The sequence below is a fragment of the Lissotriton vulgaris genome, unplaced genomic scaffold (genome assembly GCF_964263255.1).
Source record: "Lissotriton vulgaris unplaced genomic scaffold, aLisVul1.2 SCAFFOLD_1834, whole genome shotgun sequence".
Classification (NCBI taxonomy): Eukaryota; Metazoa; Chordata; class Amphibia; order Caudata; family Salamandridae; genus Lissotriton; species Lissotriton vulgaris.
In genome coordinates, this window is record NW_028255546.1 from 205,709 (window position 1) to 229,617 (window position 23,909).

Sequence of the window (23,909 nt, forward strand, 5' to 3'; positions counted from 1 at the left end):
GGGGATGCAGGAGAGGTTGACATGGCCCTTCAAGTTGTAGTTGTGCGGACCAAGCAATGTTGTGGAAGACCAGGAGCCGTTTACGAGTTGTCTCATGTCGGATGTCGAGAGCCAGAAGATCCGGGACCGGCCGGGGCCCCAACAAGCCTTGGCAACAGTTAACAATGTAGGTGAAGAAGCTGTTTGGAGCACGGACACAGACGCTGCAGAAGACCAGCAGGATGGCGCGACCAGGAGCAGCAGAAATCTTCCCCGGTGCAGTCTCTGTTCCCAAAGCGAAGTCCAGCGAAGTCCAGATGGTCGAAGCTGAAGTGGTATGTGATCTGAATCTTATCACATGACGAATCTGGGGACCCAACCAGATGTAAGCTCTTAAGTACCCTTAGGAAAGTGTTGGGATGATTCAGGGGTTCCTCCCAGAGGAGGAGCTGGACAGTGGGGAGGATACTCTAATATCATTTGTTAAGTTTTGCAGCAGAGTGGGAGCCAACCGCTCCCTGAACTGGTTTGAACTGAAGTATGCAATGAGGGCACCAAATGTGCCCTTCAAGCAGTCTTAGTGGCGCTGGCAACCGCCCCCACCCTGTCCCAATACACTAACCTCTGTCTGGGAGGTGGTCATATCTCATTGTGACAGGATTTCTTTTATTCTGTCTTCCTCTGGTCGAGCTTGGCTCCGCAGCAGGAGGGAAAAAACGTGTCTCTGGTCGGCAGCAGCCCTAGCTTGCTGTTGCGTTCTGGAAGACTGGTACCAGGAGCACGGAGGGCCACCCGGAGGAGCTTTACAGGCATGGAATCATAACCCCAAAGCATTTACGGTGTGGGGGTATGATTCAAAGATGTTTGATACCAAACATGACAGGGTTCTTTACAGCCATTTTAGAGATGGTCATTGTGTAATGATGCGTGGCCCCTCTATATGTCTTAATGGCTGATGCACTCACACTCTGAAGGTCGTAGGGGTGCCCAGATCATGCAGGGGCACCCTCACACTTAGGACCCAGCACCCTACCTTCAAGATTGAAAGGCATGCCCTAGGGGTGACTTATAGGTTTTAAGTGTAGTAACCTCAGCTATAGGGAAATCTATAACTGTTGTAAGTGGTGCTAGCACCAGCTCATACAGGCGGGAATGGCAGGCCTGCAGACACAATTTGAGTGGTCTCTCATGGGTGGCATAATACATGCTTCAGCCCAGGGAGACTCCTGTTGTGCCTATGCCCTGGGTACCTTAGTACCATATACTAGCGGCTTACAAGGGTATACCAGTAGCCAATCTGGAGTGTACCACAGTGCTCACCATGTCCAATTTAGGGAGGAAGCACAGAGACTGGGGTCCTGATTAGCAGGATCCTAGACGGCTTGTCAGAAACCATAACAACACCAGGCAAAAAGTGGGGGTAACCATGCAGAAGGACCCTACCTTCCTACAGGTAGCCACTCTAAAAATGTAAGACAGCGTACATCAAGTATTGTATTTTGGAGTAGCACTTTGTCTCCTGGCAGCTTTCAATACAGTTGATCGGAGCCGCCTAATCTCTATTTTGGAGCAGCAAATGAATATTTAGTCAATTTCTGATTTGGTACTCCTGTTTTCTTACCAACCATTCACAGTTGATACACCAATATGCACATTTTAATCAATGGATGGGAGTGCACTGCCTGTCTACATGCACCAGACCTTTCAATACATTCTGGTAGATGCAGTCCTCAGTAGAGCTAATCACGTGTTCGCCACCCAGCCTTATCACAGCAGTTGTGCATATCCGTGTACATGTGTTTCATGCTAATTTATACTAATCAGTAAGCGGCAACCCGTTCGTTCTGGGGAGCTTGTGGAGCTGCTTTCAGTATATTGGGTGCTGTACCACTCCAAGCTCATAGATGCATTCTCTGGGTGTGTACCCACCATCCTTTAAGAAATGTAAACCGTGAAGGAGGGACACACTACCGTCAGGCACCGTTCCTCTGGTGCATTCCATTAGATTCTGTACTCAATAGTGTTTATACTCACATGTAATCGAGTGCTTGACACCCAGAATTGGTACAGGGGGTGCTGGATATTCTCGAACACGTTTTTGTGCTTATTGGCACTCATCGTCAAGGATCAATCCTTCGGTTTCTAGGTTCTTGGCAAGCACTTTCAAGTTCTGTCCCACTCAAAACTCAGGTGCATTCCCAGAGTTAGTCACCCTAACATTCTTTAGTAAATTTAAGAAATGTAAACAATCGGGGAAGGAAACACACAGCCGGTCTGCCAGCACCATTCCTCCCTACCCATTCTGATATATACATCACTGGGTAGTGGTCAAAATCACCATAAGCACCTGCATTCTCTGAAGTTGTAGAAGAGAGAACACTTTTGATTCCTACTGTTTTGCTTCAGGCTTTCTCTATTCAGTTCGAGGTGGCTCCACTGTGTTCCACACATTATTGGGAGAAGTGATTGGTCCAGTAGCACAATAAGCAGGATATTCATACATGTATTTTGATGAAAGCTGTGTTGTTGCCAAAAGGACCAGGCCAGGTTAATGCTGTTCCCCCAATATATTTGTTGCTGAAGGGGATTATTGGTGGTTCTTGGAGAGGATTGATAAAGTATATCCTCTCCCAGATACAGCCAATCCTGGTATGCCAAAGGTGAATCTAATAAACTTCGCCATCTGACATTTAGATCTTCAAATATTGGGTTGATGTGCTAATGTTTATTTGAATTTTTCAAAAAGGTTTTCTGGTTCTTAGTTGTTTCTAGCGGGACAGGTATGGTGCTAGGATTTTCAATGGTGAAATGACACTCGGCCGCCCATTTCTGCCAATGTTTGGGTCTCATTTATTCCCTGGTGGGGTTTTGGTGCCATCTAGATAGTAAGCTCCAGATCGATACGGACACCTTAGAGAACATTCCTTCTATATTTTCTTAAGCCTGTTATACCCCAGTTGATGCACGTTTGGTCTACAAGTGATTTGCACTATTATGGTTACCCATCCTCTTAGAAACACATACGTCCTAACTGTGCGCATTACTGCTTGGAATTTCACCAGGAGTTTGACCACATCATATAAACTGTAGTTCGAACTGCAAGGAAGATTCCTATTGAAGCTTCCCCCTCTATCCTGATTAGACTAAGAATCCCTCTTGATCTACGCTGACCTCTTCTTAACTAGATTGAGAGTACCTGGGAAACCACTTTGAACTCTACATATAATCAACTGATCCACACACAACTTAATTTATGTGTATTGGGAAACCTTTTTCGTATGATACACTACAGACATGTAACTAGCTCCGAAGAAGTGGCATATTCTGCCTAAAAAACATGTTAGCTGAAAGCTGTCAAATTGGCTCAACAGAAATAATGATGCTAAGTTATCTTTATATTGTAACCATAGAAGTTTGCTACCTTTTTTAATACCAGAATGAATGTATAATTTAATTACAATAATATATAGTTTATACATAAGAGTTCTATATTTCAAATAAAAGGAGTGAACCTTACTGATGTACTTTGGATTGTTCGATGCGCCCAAGAAATATTGTTACTCTAGTAATGCGCTGCCAGCGTCTAGTACTGCCTTGCCCTAGAACTGCCCAAGTTACCAAGCTTTAGTTATAATTGTAAAGGTTGATCTACTTATTTTTCTTTTTCTACTACGATATAAGATACATCAGGTTTACAGAGGTAACTTCTATCTGTTGTTATAGCTAGTACTCTATAGACATCTGTCTTTTTTTTGGTGTTCCTGCTTTAGGAATTGCATTATCGATGAACCCCTGTTAATAGTATTACTAAGTACATAAAAACAACACATGGGGCTAACTTTGATCTCGGTCGGAAAGCCTCCAACCTTAGGTCGGAGGCTTTCTGACCAAGATCGTTGGCCTCACTTTCGACTGCCGAATTACAATTTAGGCGGTCAGAAGTGAAACTGACCTGTAATTCCAGCTGGATTCCGACAAGCTCAAAGAACCCGTCAGCCAGTCGGATACTGGCCCGTAATCCATATGGATGGCATTTTACCCCTATCAGTCCAGATTACGATGCTCGGTTTCCAGCAGGCTTTCTATGCCGGGCTTTCCAACAAGAAAAGCCTGTCGTAGAGCAAATTTGAGGGCCCCTAGCCTGGCCCCCTTTTGTTTGCAGCCTCTAAGTGTCCCTTTGTTGATCCCTGCACTGTATGGCAGGCACCCAGAGGGGCCTGCCACGCGGTGCAGGGTTGGACAGAACTCCCAATTTCCCTATGGGAGCTTTTGCTACGGCCATTTACAGCCGTAGCACATGCTTCCATAGGGAAATGTGAGTGGGGCGGTTGCATCATAAATAGGCAGTCGGGACTGCAGACTAGACATCGGTCGGACCCGTATCTGCAACGGTGTTGTCCGCCCGTCATCGTAATAAGCCCCAAGGTGTTTATTCTTACAAACTGGGAACTGCATATGTATATGCACTCTTTTTCCTTTCTTCCCCATTTCCAGAGTGGCTGACCAGCATTTGACTCCATCATCATATAGCCTATTAAATCTGGAACTGTTGTGAGATATGGCCTCCTCAAAGATATTCTTGTGGACGCAAGCATGCAGACGAAATCTAAATAGTAAATAATCCAAACAATTCATCACCTCAGCGGGTCCGGCTGTCATGCCACTGCACAAATTTACACTGCAAACATCTGAAATACTATTGAGTGTGTTTTCCTTTATGGATTGTGTGGTCAAGGTCGGTCAATTGAAGTTAATAAATCAGATAATCACCTTTGATCACAGAAATATCCTGATTGGCTATTTAAAAATATATGACTGTTCTCAATTGACCCACTAGGTGGCGATGTAATGCAACACATGAGAACATATGAAAGGTTCCAGGATGATAAAATGTCACAGTGAAGTAAATTATCCTGATTCACAATAAATATGCCAGTTCTTGTCAATCATTTAATTCACTTTGAGAGAGATCTCCTACTTTGCAGAGCTCAACTCCAGCAAAATATATCTTAGTAGCATGTGTGGGTCCAGATACACAGACTCTGGCTATTCCTGTCATGTTGTGTTGGGCTTGGATGCTTGCAACATGTTTTTCTTCCAAGAAGCCTTTCCAGTCACAAGATGGGCTGTGACTCCTCCCTTGGTTCACAACGTGCAAGGGTGCCACCTCTATCTTAGTTTGTTTTTTATGCCATCAGGTTTGGATGCACATCAAGAGGAATTCGACTTTGATGTGTTCCTTACACATTTCTCTGAACCATGCGGTTCCGTTTTGACACAAACATTTTCAGAACAGTCAACGTCTAGATGACTCTCCATTGTGCTGCTTCACTGGGCTCCTTCAGGAGACTACCTACCACCGCTCAACACCCCAGGCGGTGGGGGCCTCCCTGTGTCCTTTATGGACTGTGTGTCTTGCTTTGACCAACAACACTGGAAAATGCAAACCAAAAGGGTGATGGAACAAGTTGCACCCTATGCAACTCGAAGTATCCATGATCAGATTACCACGCTTGTTTTCTGTTCCTCTCACCTAAAGCCTGCCTCACCATTCTCTAGAAGACAACCTTATGGTATTTTAGAGAGAAGCGATGGGCACATCACAAAATGCACCAATAGGCATCCTCTGAAATGCCAGATATGTTTTTTTTTTTTAAATCCCTTCAAAGACTCCTACTTCCATATACTCATCCACCTTGCTGATCTCTGTACCTTCGCTTTGTGGTAAGTGGACATCACTGCCAATTCTGAGTACTTCCATTTGGGATCACCACAACTCCTAGCAGTAGTGGCTGCCCATCTGTGAAAAGGCAGTTAATCCGTCTTCTCCCTACCTCAATGACTGGCTAGTCAAGATTGATAGCAGGCAGCACTGCCTAGCCCACACTCAAGCAGCAATCTCCCTACTCCACAGCTTGGGATTTACTATAAATGTCGCCAAGTTCTACCTCCTAGTACAGCAGGTTCAGCCCTCCGTGGGATATATGTTGAACACAATTGCAGGGAAAGCCTACCCTAAACAACAGCTTCTTTCTCAGCCGAGTCATCAGCTCACCGTCAGAACTGTGATGCGTCTCATAGGAATGATTGCCTACTGCATCTCTATTGTAGCCCATTCCAGGCTCCCTTTGCGCCCAATAAAAAGAATGCTTTGCAAGGCAATGCTCACAGGCAGGGTCACTGGGGAGATCTAGTGTAGCTAAAGGCTAGAACTCACTGCTCTCTAAATTGGGAAAGTCTTACCTGTACTTAAGAAAGGGGCAAGGATGACGTTTTAGGAAACATCCTGGTAGTTAGTAAGTAAGTAAAAAACTTTATTCGATTTTCTTCCAAATCAAAAATGTACATAGAAAATGCATCAGGCAATTTGTTTGTTTCAACTTTATTTCGGCTATCTTTAGCCATAAAAGCAACAAGATAAAAACATTACATAACAAGTAATCCCATGGGCAGGTTACAATAGTTTAGGGCAGAAACAGATATACAATTTATCCACTTTATGAATTACGCCCTAAAACCTTCAATCTACTTACATAAATAAGATAAAAATTAGTCTAAAAGCCAGAGCATAAAATAATTTGATCACGTTACCCAACAATTTATGTATACAGGATATAAAACGGAGGTCATTAAAATCTTAAAATCTAGTCAATTTCACTATAGTTTTAACCCAGCCTTCTTCCTAATAAGGTAAACATTGTATAGAAACCTAGTTATACAGAACACCACCACCTGAGAAGTGTTGGACTTCAATATGCGTTTGGCTTCATTGCATGACCTAACACCCATGTTTCTACATAAAGATCTAATCCAGCGAACCCTGGGTGACTTGTATACCGGGCAAAAGAAGAGTAAGTGAACATCATCCTCTTTCGCCTTCTGCGTAGAAAGAGTGCACAAGTCAATTTCCTTGTTTCCCCCCCACCTGTACCTATTTGCATTTATCTGCAGGACCCCATATCTAAATTGCAGGAATAAGGTTTTTGCTAATGGTGGTCCTATCTCGTCCATAAACGGTTCAAAGGAAACAACATCTTTAAAGGTTAGGAACTTCTGGGTTAATGGACGACCAGTGGATGAACTGTGTAGTGTTGTATTACTGATATAAGACCAAAAAGCAGACCTTAAAAGCTTTTTACAAGAAGGTGTCAGGCTCAAGGGCTCTTCCCAGTAATGGGATAACCCTAGCCTATTTGCCCAGAGTGAAATATGTTTTAACCAGGCAATGTTCTTGTATCCATCAATCTGCATGATTTCTATCAGACCACTTCTATAGTTAATCAGCTCTGGGGCAGTCCATATCCTAACCCAATACAACAAAGGCCTTAAAATAGCCTGGTGATCTGTAAGTTTAATAGCAACATCCAGAAACACAGATACTAGGGGAGTTCTAGACGGTATTTTAAGCAATCTCCGTTTAAAATTATTTTCATCCCGTTCAAAATTCTTTTTACAGGATGGCCCCCAAATCTCAGCCCCATAAAGTCCAGCTGATTAGGCCTTTGCTTTGAATACTTCCAATGCTGGTGTGATAGCCTTAGATTGGCTACCACCATGTACTTTTAGGACAGGCATCGAATTTTGGCGAAAAGCTATCCTGCTCTTTTCTAGATGGCCCTTCCAAGATAACTTACTATCCAGCATAATTCCCAAATAATTAAAACTCCCCACATATTCCAGTTTTTGGTTATTTAAGGCCAGATTTTTCTTAAACGATTTTTGAGGGTTTATGCACATGTATTTGGTTTTTGATGAGTTCATTTCTAGTCCCTTTTCCACGCAGTAACTATAGAATGAATTCACCGGATTTTGGAGTCCCTTTAGGGTCTATGAAATGAGGATGGTGTCATCAGCAAATAATAATGCTGAGATCGCTTTGCCCCCAAGTTTTGGAGAATCATGATCACAATTCCCCAAATACATTGGTATATCATTAACATACAGCGAGAAGAGCGTAGGTGCCAACACGCAGCCTTGGCGTACGCCCCGTCTCACTCTCACTGGTATGGCCTTTGTTACCTCCCCTCCCTTCCCCCATCTTACTTCGGCGTAATTTCCTGTATGAAGTCTGATTAGTTCTAAAAGTAATTCGCCTGGAACCCCTGTGTTTTTTAATGTTTCCCATAAAAGGGTGCAGGGGCAAGGTCGAAGGCAGCCCTCAGATCCATAAAAGCAACATACAGACTGCCCTTCCTTATATTAATGTATTTCCAACAAATACATGTAAACCTAAATACTTGGTCTATAGTGCTAGTTTTTATTCTGAGCCCTGCCTGATTTTTAGACAGTACCTGGGTTTCTTCCATCCATTCTAAAAGTCTATTTAAAATGTGTCTGGCAAACACTTTTTGTATAAGATCAATTAAACTAATTGGGCGATAATTCGCTGGGTCATAACGATCCCCTTTTTTAAAAATTGTTACGATTTCTGCCCCTTTCCAAGTCTCAGGAATCTGCGTGCCTGCTACTATGGAATTACATAAAAAGTTTATATGTGGACCCCAGACTTCTATATCATGTTTTAATAGATCACCAGGAATCTTGTCAGGTCCTGGGGCTTTCCCTGCTTTAATGGCCTGTATCGCCTGAACAGTCTCCTCTAGACTAAAGTATAAGTTAGCTGACCTTGGTGCTATTACAACCTCTTGTTCTGCTATGCACGAACCCTCCTCATTTTGCGAATACAACTTAGAAGAATGATCACTCCATGTTTTTTCATCTAAGTAGAGATCCTTAGAGGTTCTACCGGTCTTATTCCTCTTGGATATTAGACTCCAAAAGGTACCTTGGTCCTTCATTTTAGCTGCTGTGAGTAAATCAGCCCAGATTTCCTCATCCCATGCTTTTTTTGATTGAAAAAGGTTTTTTTTATAAGCATGTCTACTATCTCTTTCTCTTATTCCCTTTGAATTCTTGGTCTTTACTGCCTGAATCAAGAGAGTCTTAGCTAAACGGCACTCTTTATTATACCAAGGATTACCTAATTCTAAGTTACTAATGTTAGGGCTTTCGTCCTTCTCATAGATTTTACTCAAGAGAGGTATTAGAGCGTCAACCAATTGATAGTGCATATCTAATACACCATGGTCACCTAATGGGAGATCCTGATAAATTGCAACGTTGTCTGCAAAAGTATTGTAGATGCTTACCATAGTTGCTTCCTTGGCTAAAATATACGGCAATTTTAAAGCGCGCCTATTATTGCTTTTCTGAAGTTCACCATCATTCCCATTAGACGCTGCTTCTTCAGCTATATTAGTTATAATGGGCTGAGGTTCTAAAATTAATTGTAACGGCAGGTGATCACTCTCTGTCCTGATATCAACTTTGAAATCAACAATTAAATACCACAGACTTATGGAGACCAATATAAAATCTATATGAGATTTGGAGTTTCCTCTACAAAATGTAGGAGCCGATGGTCTATCTGACAGGAAACGACCATTGCATGCCCTTAGGTCGTGTCCTACAGTTAATAGTAAAATTTGGGTTGCCGCAACCGTGCATTTTACCTCCCCAGTACTATCTAGGGCAGGGATATTATTAGCCTTATCCTGCTCATCAAATAAACCATCCAGGCCCAATAAAGGCTCATATTTGCAATTAAAGTCCCCACCTATAATTATTTGCAAGTTAGAAACTAGTGTGTCAAGATAAGAGTCAAGTTGATCTATCACCCTAGATTCTTAATTTAATGGGCTTGGCCTGTTGTATACTTTTATTAAATACACAGCCTCTTTCTCTCTGGTCACTATTTTTACGCCCAAAAGGTCTTGGGATGGAATAAAGAGTCGGACTCCATATTTACTTTAATAGTGGGGGTTGTAGGTGTATTTGATTTGGTTAGTCAACCTACCTCCTCTAGAGTGTTAAAACCGTCAGATCTGTTCTCCAAGGGGATAAAGAAGGACTGGTGTCTTGGGATCCCTTCGTGCCTTGGTTTATAGAAGTAACCCAGGGCAAGTACGCTAATAAGTGTATTTTCACCCTGAGGCTCTTCCATTGATTCCAAGACCCTCCTGGCTTGCTGGGGGTGCCTAAAGTTGATGACCACACAGTCTCCTCTGATGTTCTTAGGTGAATGACCCAACCACCCCACTCTGCGAACCATCACAATGTCATGGCTATTTCCCGGATGGAACCGTTTTAAATTTTAATAGCCAATCTACTGCCTTATTGCGCAGGTTTTGCCAAGATTCTGTTTGATCTCTTTTCAAGGATGGTACCCCAGTTAAAACTATTACATATGGTGAAGATGCCGGGGGTAGTTGCAGAACATCAGTGCTTGGCATCAAATCCGTTCCTTTTGGGCTATAGACTTTGCTACTGCCTAGTGTCTTACTCTGGCTTCCCTGGACTGGCGGTCTATCTGCACTTCCAGTGTTAGGTCCCACCTTATTATGTATTAAATCCTTTTCCCCCTCAGTTGAACTACGGCCCTCTGTGGAGGGTTAGTAGATGACACCGAACTCTCTGCTTCTTTTCCTGCAGATATGATTGGTAGTGGGAGATTACTCTCTTTTGATGTTGGATTTCTTCCCGCGTTCCCCAAGTTTTTACACATATGTTCTATTCTCGCGGTGAACTGTGTTAAGCTTGCTGTCAAATCCTTTTCTAATTCATCCACTGTCCCCCTTAACATTTCTACTAAGGAGTCCTTTAGTGATGCTTCTAAATTTTCAAGCCTTCTCTCCAACCCAATGTCATAAGTGGAACTCCCGCTTTCTGTTTGAGTGCCTATAGTTTTTGTTGGGACCCCTTGCTTGCCCCTCGCATGGTTATATGTAGTCTTTGGTCTAGCCCGCCCGTTTCCTTACTGATAATTTTATTCCTTACTATAGGATTTGTTATATTTTTCTTTGGACCATGACCTTGATCCTTGCGCTCTACAGCTGGTCTATGGGAGCGAAGTCTTGATACCAGGGATATAATAGTTTATGATATATCTTCCTCAGAGGAAGTAATCACGGAATTCTTTGGGGTCTTTGGGGTCTTGGACAACCGTGATGTATTTGGTGAATCCAATAATGGGCTAGGGGGGGTAAACAGGCCATATCCAAAGAAGGTATTAATGAGACAAGGGGATGCCCACTAGGCTCAGCTTCGATGATATCATTAATAGATGTATCTGTATCATCATGTGCGCTGCCTATCCCTTGATCCTGGCCCTTCTTATTAATAAGAAGTACAGGATAGGGGTTCACTGCAGGCGATTTTACATTGCTAATTGTACCCAAAGAAGGCCTCATCTGCGCCTCAGCTATACCTAGAGATAACCGCTTCTCCGCTAGAGTTATCTCGCGTTGTAAAACAGATTCCGCCCTTATTAAGAAAGCGTCCATTGTTCCCGCCACTCCCTCCCCCGCTCTCGGACCATTTTTACGGGTTGCTGCCATAAACTTAGACAGATATATATAATGTAATAAACACAATTGGCCACTAACCAAGTCTCGCTTGTCAGGGGGTTAGCCCTGCCCTGCCTCACCTGGCCTCGGATGGCCACGGATGGCCCCGTCCTTGTCCCGGGCTTAGCCCGGGCGCTCCCGCGATGCGGGAGTGACGCTGAATTTTATGCGCCGCCTGGCGCCTTGTCTGTGTATGCGGCTTCGGCCGCAGGGTCTACCGGGACCTGTAGTCAAAGGCTCACCCCCGCTCGGCGGCCGCCCTGTAGGTGGAAGAGGCGGCCGCGGGGGGTGAGCGGGAGCACCAGGACAAGGGAACGGGTCCGTGGGGAAGATCAGGCTCGTGGTTCAATCACCTCCCAGACCGCAGCAGGTAGGAATCGCCAGCACCTCCTCGAAGTTTCTACAGAAGCGTCACGCTCCGCCGAGAGTGACGCTGAATTTTATGCGCCTCCTGGCGCCTTGTCCGTGTATGCGACTTCCGGCCGCAGGGTCTACCGGGACCTGTAATCAAAGGCTCACCCCTGCTCGGCGGCCGCCCTGTAGATGGAAGAGGCGGCAGCGGGGGGTGAGCGGGAGCACCAGGACAAAGGAGCGGGTCCGTGGGGAAGATCAGGCTCGTGGTTCAATCACGTCCCAGACAGCAGCAGGTAGGAATCGCCAGCACCGCCGCCCTGTAGATGGAAGAAGCGGCAGCGGGGGGTGAGCGGGAGCACCAGGACAAAGGAGCGGGTCCGTGGGGAAGATCAGGCTCGTGGTTCAATCACGTCCCAGACCGCAGCAGGTAGGAATCGCCAGCACCGCCTCAAAGTTTCTACAGAAGCCTCAGGCAATTTAAAGGATCAGTACCCAAATATCGCAACACTTAATATAGTATAGACATAAAGTCACAAAAAAGATAAAAACATCAAATTAAAATAAACCATCTCATCAAATAATAAGGTCAGCTCTCCAGTTAAAAGACGCAATCTATAATACATTGGCAACGTCCATTAACAACTTCTGATAAAAATGGGCTGAATAATAACAAATAGTGTGTTTTTTTAACATCTGGGGGGAAAAAAATGTGGCCGAATTCGATTACAATTCTGGTTCAATAGAAGAGGCTGGACTAGATTGTGGTGCAACTGGTTGAATCTGGGGCATAGGTTAACAATATGGAAAGTATCAGGGAGGGACACGTTATCGCAGGAGCAGGATCCAAGGTGGTACATCTAGCCCCACTAGATAACAATAGTTGATAAAACAAGTTAAACCTGAAGTAAGTCAGGAGCATCCTATGATAATTAGACATTTCCCGCAATAAATAGGGTTCCATGCCCTGCACTGTCTTAATCATAATAAATATGAAGGGCTAGGGCCTCCCGCTCTGAAGCAGCCTTTTCGAAAATAAAGCCTGTTTTACCGAGGGAATATCCCTCCTGACTATCCCTTCAGGGTTGGAGAACAGCTCGGGTCAACCCAAAGTCTTAAAAGCATGCTTGATATAGGCTAACAAAGAAATACTCATCCAACACAATACAGCCTTGTATTATGAGTCTATTAAGCTAGAGATCTTTTTTCAAGCAGACTGATAGCCAGAAAATCAGGGGACGAAGGCAATCCAAACCAATGCCTATTCCTCATGCAACATTTCTGAAGGAGTGCTTAGAGGAACATTGAAGAGGCCCATAAGAAAATAGTTTTTAACCACCTGAAGCTGAGGGCACAATAAATAACCCCAAATCTCACTACCATAGCTGGCCAGTGTCACACATTTGGGCTAGTAGACCTTTAACTATGCTAGTTTGGCCAAAGCGTCTAGCTAAAAGGGCAAAACCCCCGGTAGCCGATTTTTAATTTTTAGTGAGTTTTTCTTCATCAGTGGAGCCTGGAGTTTAAGAGAATCCCCAAATAAGAAAAGTGCTCCACCCTAGAAATAGGTTGACCCTTTGATGCAAAGCTTTTAGACCTGATGTTCCTAGGATGCACCACCATCACATGGGATTAATAATGATTTGTGGTGAGGTCCAGACCTTCCATTTACCCTACAAACAGATCTATTAATCGTTGCAATGTGTTAGCGGTCCTAGATATGAGGACAGCATTGTCCGCAAATAAAAGAACTGGTAAACATTGAGCACCTACTAATGGAACATCTAGTTCATGATCCAACAAAGCCCTCTTCAAACCATTAATGTAAATAGTGAAGAGAAAGGGGGCCAAAATACACCCCTGGTGCTCCCCTCTCTTCAGTTCCAGTGGCAAAGTGCACTACCCCTCCGGTCCAAATTTAACTGTGGCGGAAAGGCTGTCATGAAGGGCATGCAACAAATAGAGCATGGTCGTGTCTAAACCCATACTGAATCTCTGTAAGAATATTCCCCTGATTGGTCCACGATGCCAAGCGGTCAAACAAAACCCTTCCCAGGACCTTGACCTCACTGTCCACCAAAGATATAGGACGATAACAGGCAGGATCAGTCCAGCACCTCTTCTTCAAAACTGGTACTATGGTGGAACTTTATCAGCTAGTGGGTAACTTCCCTCTAGCTGCCTCGTTAAAGTACTGCATAAGCAAGGGGGCTCATAAGTCGGCCTCATATTTTAACAGGTCCCTCGGAACGCCTTCTGGACCCGGGGTCTTGCCCACAGGTAAGGCCCGGATAGCAGGGTACATCCTGGTAGCTGACATCTGCCAAGTGGCCACCTTGTTAACCCATACACTTATACCAACCATTATTGCATGGGCATCTTAGTCTGACAGTAGGCAACGGTTGGTTAGACAGTTTTAAGAACTTTGCTCCGGACATTTGCATTATTTACTCGCAAACCACCACTTATGAATGGTGCATATTTACAGTCACTGCAGAGCATGTCTATCCACAGCCACTCTTGCTACGAATGGAATATGGTACTTACCCTCTAAGCATGTGTTCGTTGTGGTGTACATTCACATTCTGTCACACTCTTCTCCAGAAACTTGGGCTGATTGCATGTATCTTCCTATATTACCCAGTTCTCACTGCATAATATGCATAGTGCACCAAGCTATGCTCCATTTGACACCCCATCAACACTCTCACCCTCTGTAAAAAAACAATCCAAGATGGAGTTGGTGTTCATGTGCATTGTGAACCAAGAGAACCAAGGGTGGAGTGAAAGCACATCTCATGACAAAAAATGTCTTAGAAAAAAAAAAACTTGTAAACATCCGAGCCCAACACTAGATGGCATGATTTTGCAGAGCATGTGAACCTACAGTACTATAGGTTACAAACAAATGCTCACAATGTAAGTAACATTTTCCTTCGCTAGGTTTAAAGATTTCAGAATTTAAGCTGAATGTTCCATTGGACGCAAGGGCAGGTAGGCATTCCAAGCATTGCTCTTTGTTCATTCGCCTTGTATGTTTTTAAACTGGTGTCCTTTTACGTCCCTTCTCTTTGCTTGAGATATTTTAACGTTTTCGACCATGATCACGAGTGAGGCAGATAGGGTATTTACTGCGCTTCGTAAATACCGACACCTCGAGGGAATGCTTTGTATTCTGAGTTTTCACTTGCAAAATGGGGCAAAACATGTAGCGTAGCGCTTACCCAATTGAATTTCACATGTCTGCAGACTGACCTTTCAAAAGTTGCCAGGGAAAACTTGCAGATGGGATACAGTAATGACAGAAAGAAAAATGAGGTTTTGAGCGCACTGCTTATTTTATTGACGTGTTGTATTCTGCCTTATGGTTTGTACCTTTTATCAGTTTTAGCGTGCAGTCAGGGCGGCGTCTCTCGCCTTCGGACACCCACTGTATAAACCAAAAAGTTGTGCTTCCCACTGAAAAAGTGGAAGCATCCCCTAGCGCACAGCTGTTAAATCCAAAGTTCCTCAAAAGTTCAAAACAAATTTTTAACTGTTTGTATGTTTCTTTATTTTTCAAAGAATGTCATATTTGATTAAATTCATCAACTTTTTCTTATGGATGCATTTTTTACTTAAGTCCAATGCATTTCGGTCATTTAGACCTTCATCTGGGACCACATGAGCTGAAACAAGGTATAACAGAAAAAACGTGTCACAACAATCATTCTACATAAAAATCATACTACATAGAAAGATAACTTAATACATACTCAATAATCATAGTGACTAATAGTGAAATACACCCCAGTGCGTGAACCAGCTTCTGTGTAATGGTGACAATTTATCGCAAAAAACGCCCATGTGGGCACTCACATTTCTAGTATTAGCCAGCGTCTCGTATCTTATGCTCGTGGTCGCATGGATAAAATTGTCAAGAAGAATATATGAACAACTTCAACATAAAATCCACGTTCGTGATTCTAAATGCTCAAAAACTAAATAAATTCCCACTCGACGAGTGATTAACAAGTTATTCACTTACTTACTCGACGCAAAAAACAGCGTCTTCTCTCTCCTAGTCTCGAATAACCAGCTCGGTCAATCTCCCGGCATCCATTAGACGCCGGACCTATCCGTATTCATATAGCTCTCACTGCGCTAATAGTAGTTCACACAGTTACTGTGATTGGGCGATTCCCGGTCATGTGATCGGGATAACGTCCAATCCCAATCTATTACTAGTTCAAAGGCGAGTTAATAAAACATTTCAAAGCGTCAATATCAACTTAGACAGTATCTGATTTCATTAGAATGAGAACGCTTTGATAATGCATAAACTATGTTAAATAAAATGGTGGAGATAACAATAACATAAATCATCTTAAATGTTAAGCAAAAATCAGAAAACAAAAATCAGAAATGGATGGCTTTTGCATCCTCCAGTGTAGGTAAGGCAAAGCACAAAAAATGTGCTTAATTCAACATATTATCCAGTTCATAAATAGCACATAAATTCTATCCGATCATTGAGTCCACAGGGCTTATGGGTATTCAACAGGTACATCCAGCTATTCTCCCTTTGTAGGAGAAATCTGTTGTTATCACGACCTTCTCTTTTTTCAATTACTTCCAAGATCGTAAATTGAAGTTGGGAAATATTATGTTTAGCTTCATTGAAATGTACTGCTATTGTAGACTTGGCATTAGCCGTTCTTATATTCGATTTGTGTTCATTTAGTTGTGTTTTGATTTTTCTGGTTGTTTTTCCCACATATGCCTTTCCGCATGGACATTTAAGCATGTAGATAGCATTGCTCGTGTCACAAGTAGCGTTGACCTGTAATTTTATATTGTGACCCTTCATAGGGTGTGTAATCGTGTTTCCTTTTATGATATTATTGCAGTGGCCACACTGCAAACATGGTCTTGTTCCTCTGTATATCTCATTTTTAGAAGTCTTCTGTTTCAACAGTTCTCCTAGATTTTTACTGCGGGTAAATGCAAAGATTGGCTGTTGTTCAAAACTGGGTTTGAAGTCAATTTCCGCTCTAAGGATACTCCAGTGTGCTCTTATGATTTTTTTAAATCTGTAACTCATGGTTGAATATTTTGATACCACTGTCATTCTTTCCTGTTTGTTCTTAGTTTGTGTTTTCAAAAGGTCTGTCCTCGGTATCTTTTTCACTTTTTCAATTGATTGTTCAATGAGAGTATTAGGATATCCTCTTTTTCGAAACCTGTCACCCATCGTTTTCAAAGTAAAATCAACTTTGTTCTCCTCTGAAGTGATTCTTTTGGCTCTCATCATTTGAGATATTGGAAGATTGTTTTTTAGTGATTCTTGATGAAAGCTTTGGAAGTGAACTGTGTTATTTCTGTCAGTTGATTTTCTATGCATTTCCGTTTCAATTTTTCTGTCTTTTAGATTGACTCGCACATCCAGGAATGTTATTGTAGATTTAGAAGTTTCCCATGTCAATTGAATTCTGTCGTGTTTCTGGTTCAATTCCGTTAAAACAAGTTGTAATCTGTCTTCAGTATTCTTCCATATTAAAAATATATTGTCTATGTAACGGACGAATATTTTCAGATTGTTTGTCCATGTTGGGTTGTTTAGTATATGCTCTTCTTCATAAGCCTTCATGTATAAATTCGCATATACAGGGGCCGCACAATTGCCCATCGATGTTCCGACTAGTTGTTGGTACCAATCATCATTAACCTTGAAGTAACTGTGGTATAGCGTGAAGATTATTAGTTCTAGAAGAAAAATTTGCATGGATTTTTCATGATCAGTTGCCAGGATAGCTTGTTCCATTGCTTCGATGCCACTGCCGTGGGGTATCGAAGTATATAGAGACTTCACATCCGCTGTGCAAAGAATCAGTTCCTCATCATCTTTGAGTTCCAACTGGTTTAGCTTGATCAAAAAGTCGGTGGAATCTCTGATATATGTAGTCATGTTTTGGACTGAAGGTTGCATGTATTTATCGATGAATTTCCCTGTGGCTTCATGTATGCTGTTTTTTGTAGATACAATGGGACGCAATGGAGGGTCCATTAAGTTTTTATGCACCTTAGGTATCATGTAGAACGTAGGACTGTTAGGATTTTCTTTCAACAGAAATTTCTTCGTTTTGTCATTTATAGTACCATTCTCCCTTGCTTTGTTGACTATGTCAGTCAGTTTTTTGGTGTATTCTTTTGTAGGGTTTGAGTTCAATTTAGAATAGGTATTGGAATCAGCTAAATGTTCTTCAACCTTTTGTTGGTACATCGTAGCTTGCATTATAACAAGGGCTCCGCCTTTATCAGCCTTAGTACATATTATCTCTTTGTTATCAGCAAGTTTTTTCAAAGTATCCAAATCTTTATTGGTTAGGTTTCTACGAGGTCTTCTTTCAAACTTTATTTTGTTCAAGTCTTGCTTCACCATGGTTTCAAATAAGTCAAGGGTTTTATGACTTGATGGTGCCATAAATGTACTTCTGGTTCGTAATCCTTTTAATTGATCCTGTTCAGTTGCCATGGGTTTATCCACTACATGGTCAAAAAAGTAACGTAACCTTAGTTTTCGCATCAGTTTGAAAAAACTAATTTCCAACTCCAGTGGGTTCGTCAAAGTGGTGGGAACAAAAGAAGTACCTTTTTCCAAAACTGTGAGTTCTTGGTCTGTCAATTTATAGTTTGATATATTGATCACTAAGTGGGTTTTGGTGTGGTCTTCTTTTTCTCTTTCTCCTTTATTTTCGTTGTCATGCTTCTCGTGTTTGGAGGTTCGTTTTCTCCTCCTGGATCTCCTTGTGGGTCTGGGCCTTCGGCTAAAAAATGATCCTCTGTGATGCCACCTGTTGCTGAGGTCGTCGGTTCTTCAGTGGGCTTATCTGTTCCAGTAGTTCCCTTCTTAGCGGTCCTTTCTTCATTGGTTTGTGCATTCTGTGTTGTTTTCTTAGGTTGATAGTTTCTATTAGGAGGTGGTTTGTTACTGCTATCGCTTCCTGATGATGAGGTATCGGTGTATGGGGTGTAAGGGCGATTTCTTCTTCTTTGGGCGTACACATCTGCCCATGTGTACACCTCCCCAAGCTTATAGTCAAGCGTGTCCCTTTTAAATTTTCTTAGTTTTCTCTCATTGACTTCTTGAGTATGACGATCTATTTGTTCTTTAGCATCCTTTAAGGCTTCGTCTAGTTCTTCTGTGGTCATCATTTTTGATAAGTCTTCTGTGAGTTCCTCCATTTCTTTGGTCAAGTCTATCAGGATAAGCGACAGTTCCTCTATGATTAGTAGAATGAGATCCAATGAACAACGATTCAAAATGGCATACCATTTATCTTGGAAGGGCTTGGAGTTTTTGCACAGAGATGGTTTGAGGGCGATTCTTAGGCCTCTGGGTATGCGCTGAGCTTTATGGTAACGGATGAGCGTGCTTGCATGTAGTTTTTGGTTGATGTGACGCTTGGAAATGTAGATCAGTTGTTTCAAATTTTGTGCCTTTGTCCTACCGGAAGATGTTTGAGTCATCTCTTCCTGAATTAAAGAATAAATTCTAGAGGCTTCCCCCTCTTGAAATCCAAACGTGTCTGCCCTTGCTTCAGTACTCTTTGTAATCTCTTCATACTGCATTTTGACAATTTTTATCTGTTCGTAATTTTGCGTGCTGCTCACCTACGTGGCAAGAAAAACTTCAGAACTGAAAGAAAAATGAGGTTTTGAGCGCACTGCTTATTTTATTGACGTGTTGTATTCTGCCTTATGGTTTGTACCTTTTATCAGTTTTAGCGTGCAGTCAGGGCGGCGTCTCTCGCCTTCGGACACCCACTGTATAAACCAAAAAGTTGTGCTTCCCACTGAAAAAGTGGAAGCATCCCCTAGCGCACAGCTGTTAAATCCAAAGTTCCTCAAAAGTTCAAAACAAATTTTTAACTGTTTGTATGTTTCTTTATTTTTCAAAGAATGTCATATTTGATTAAATTCATCAACTTTTTCTTATGGATGCATTTTTTACTTAAGTCCAATGCATTTCGGTCATTTAGACCTTCATCTGGGACCACATGAGCTGAAACAAGGTATAACAGAAAAAACGTGTCACAACAATCATTCTACATAAAAATCATACTACATAGAAAGATAACTTAATACATACTCAATAATCATAGTGACTAATAGTGAAATACACCCCAGTGCGTAATATTTCCCAACTTCAATTTACGATCTTGGAAGTAATTGAAAAAAGAGAAGGTCGTGATAACAACAGATTTCTCCTACAAAGGGAGAATAGCTGGATGTACCTGTTGAATACCCATAAGCCCTGTGGACTCAATGATCGGATAGAATTTATGTGCTATTTATGAACTGGATAATATGTTGAATTAAGCACATTTTTTGTGCTTTGCCTTACCTACACTGGAGGATGCAAAAGCCATCCATTTCTGATTTTTGTTTTCTGATTTTTGCTTAACATTTAAGATGATTTATGTTATTGTTATCTCCACCATTTTATTTAACATAGTTTATGCATTATCAAAGCGTTCTCATTCTAATGAAATCAGATACTGTCTAAGTTGATATTGACGCTTTGAAATGTTTTATTAACTCGCCTTTGAACTAGTAATAGATTGGGATTGGACGTTATCCCGATCACATGACCGGGAATCGCCCAATCACAGTAACTGTGTGAACTACTATTAGCGCAGTGAGAGCTATATGAATACGGATAGGTCCGGCGTCTAATGGATGCCGGGAGATTGACCGAGCTGGTTATTCGAGACTAGGAGAGAGAAGACGCTGTTTTTTGCGTCGAGTAAGTAAGTGAATAACTTGTTAATCACTCGTCGAGTGGGAATTTATTTAGTTTTTGAGCATTTAGAATCACGAACGTGGATTTTATGTTGAAGTTGTTCATATATTCTTCTTGACAGTTTTATCCATGCGACCACGAGCATAAGATACGAGACGCTGGCTAATACTAGAAATGTGAGTGCCCACATGGGCGTTTTTTGCGATAAATTGTCACCATTACACAGAAGCTGGTTCACGCACTGGGGTGTATTTCACTATTAGTCACTATGATTATTGAGTATGTATTAAGTTATCTTTCTATGTAGTATGATTTTTATGTAGAATGATTGTTGTGACACGTTTTTTCTGTTATTCCTTGTTTCAGCTCATGTGGTCCCAGATGAAGGTCTAAATGACCGAAATGCATTGGACTTAAGTAAAAAATGCATCCATAAGAAAAAGTTGATGAATTTAATCAAATATGACATTCTTTGAAAAATAAAGAAACATACAAACAGTTAAAAATTTGTTTTGAACTTTTGAGGAACTTTGGATTTAACAGCTGTGCGCTAGGGGATGCTTCCACTTTTTCAGTGGGAAGCACAACTTTTTGGTTTATACAGTAATGACAGCCACCAGTGCTCTGAATTCTAATATGAGCGGTAATATAAGCCCACTCATGATCAGGTCATTAGTAATTCATGTCAGTGTTTCTGTGAAGGCTGCAGATACAGGTCTTATTATTCAAGGTCCTTCGCACATTGCAATTACTCCAGGCACGATGTATTAATATATAACTACTGTCAGTCCACTCTCTCATATTTTTTTCTCGTTCCTTTCTTGTATTTAGTGTGTTTGCCATCTCTTGGACTTCCAGTTCATTCCGGAGGGTATGAAGACGCCTTCAGCTATGTTGAGGACATTATGAACCAAGTGCCAGTGGAAAGTACTCTGGAGGATTTCCTCGATTTCTCAGGTTCGGATCACATGAACATTTATCACTCTGAAGACAACGGACTGAGCTCTGACCTTGATTTGTCAATGAGGAACTTCCCTGGATCCTTTCAAAACTTCATTATGGACTTTGAGCCATCCCAGTGTCTTCTTCCTGTGGTGGAGTCGTCCTCCCAGAACATTGCATTAAACAGTGATGCAGATCATCTACAGACTGCAAGCCTCATAGCCAACAGCATGTTTCTAAGTCAGTACAAGATGGAGGACTGTGAGTTCCAGGCATGCCTGGAGCACCAAGAACAGAAGGAACTAACGTAGCAATAGCAACTCTGCTTGTGAAACTGTGGCTCCAAAGCTGCTCACCTATGACCTCACTGCCTCTATGGCTACAACCAAAACGCTAACCCGAGACCGAAGCTTTCCCTTTAGTACAATTAGTACAAAGTACCTGGCAACATAAGCCCCTTTGGCCAAGGTGATGGGAGGCTTTACTTTGCTGGGCAGTACATGGTATGGAAATTGGTTACTGGACTGTGTTTCATTCAGTGGCCCATTCAGATCCTTGTTTAGGATCACTGCAAGCTACTAGGCTGTGTACATTTGCTCTTTCCATTATGTGTGTTCACTATGTTTATATGCTATTAATCATCTTGTGATCTTAAGATCTGTTTCCTTATGTCTCCGATCACAGTTTTAAATTAAAACATTTTTTAATCATTTCCAGCAACGTAGCTATAGGCACGCACAGATTTGAAATCTTTGTAAGAACAACATGGAGATGAAACTGCTCTCTTCTGAAGCCCACGATGTAGACATGTCCTTAATCTCCCCTATCCTGCTGAAAGGTTGAATCTTAATAGGGACCATTAGTGCCTTTATTATCAGTAGAGCTGAGCCTTCCAGAGAATATTTTAAAAAAAAGTTTGGGAGTAGGAAAGAAGGTTTTGTGCGTGGATGTGTTGTGCCTGTACTGCGGGTAAATGAAGGACATGCATTTCCAGTGCATTAAGGCCACACCTTTTAAGTGCACTCAATGAAATATGTATGCTTTATTATTTAAAGAAAGGAGCCTGACTGCTGTTCAGCAAACCTAAGTAGTTTGGTAAGCCATGGTAGCAAATGATCATCCTAGACAATTCACAGACAAAAATGTGTACATGTAGGGATTGCAGTGTGAACCGTAGCTATATGGTTTCTGGCGTGGTGACTTTCTACTTGCTTATCAGAACCTTCTTCTGGTCTGCAGTAGTTTTATCTCCGTTCTCTTATTTCCACATGTATTCTAACTCATCCGACTTACTGAGGATGTAGAGCTCATTGTGTTAGATTCTGCACTGACTCTGAATGCTCAAACATTTTATGTTTGCTGGAGTAGAAAATGTAATCATCCCCTGCCCCTCTCACATATATTCTCCCACCTCTGTTGTCTTTGTTGGTCATCCATTAGAATCAGGAACTATGCATTTTGTTCTGGGGGACTTTCTATTTTTTTGCATAGCACTTTAAAAAATGTTCATTTTAACCATTATGGTTTTCCAGATATGTGTTTTTCAATCCAAGCTAAGGGACTCAGTTTTTTGCAGTCAAGAAAGTTATAACCAGATTCTAGAAGGTCCCAGTCTAAGGAAATCCGGAGGCATTTATCTTTGGGACTGCCCTCGAGGTATTTTCGTATACCTACACTACTCAGCATTACCACCTGTAAAGATTACTATGATTAAAATACTCAATAGCCTTTTGACCATTAAAGCACACATGAACAACTTCGCCAATAATTACACTAATCCCAAAACGATACTGAAGAATTGGTCCCTCGATGCTTTAGGTGCCTTGCCTGAGGTTATGATGCTGCCTGTAACTTTTTTTGTGCACTGGCTGATAGACTCAACAGTCTGTGTTTACTATCATTTTCATTTGAGGAAGATTGGTGCTCTTTCCCTAGTCTCTCTGGACACCACTTACAATTGGATTGTCTATGTTGCTTCCCACATTAGGGTCTCTAATGAGGATGTTGTCAATGTGTATTCTTAACTGTTGGTTTCAAAGCATTTTTGTATATTAAATGATCGAGTCTAGCTTACCTTCTGCATTGCCCTGGATAAAACACTATGCATCCTCCTGGTGTGTCTCAAGATCATGTGCTGTGTAATGTTTGTGTCGGAATTACTGCTGTTTCCTTGCTTGAACCTATAAATCACCATTGTCATCCCGTTGACTTGGCAAATCTTCTTTAATTGTAAATGAGCATTCATTTCGAATTTGTCTATTGCATGGCTATATTGTCAAGCAATATTAAGATAAAAATGTGTTTGCTTTTCAATGATCCCAATCGTGCTTATCTTATGAAGCACTAGTTTTAGTATTCTGACAGTTGCACATGTGGTGGCTATTCCATAATTCTAGCCTTGACTTGGTGAAGTGAACCCTATAAAGGGGTGTGTTCCCATTTCCCCA

General features: G+C 41.9%; 1 protein-coding gene across 1 annotated transcript in view; it reads left to right on the top strand.

Annotated features, from left to right (window-relative positions):
* LOC147659085 (uncharacterized) overlaps positions 1 to 23,592 on the top strand; it is a 207,009-nt gene extending 183,417 nt beyond the window's left edge. Inside the window, exon 6 of the mRNA XM_086951979.1 lies at positions 21,352 to 23,592. Within this exon, the coding sequence (XP_086808105.1) occupies positions 21,352 to 21,773 (422 nt within the window). The 3' untranslated portion in view covers positions 21,774 to 23,592. The remainder of the gene's footprint in view (positions 1 to 21,351) is intronic.
* Positions 23,593 to 23,909: the final 317 nt, after the last annotated feature.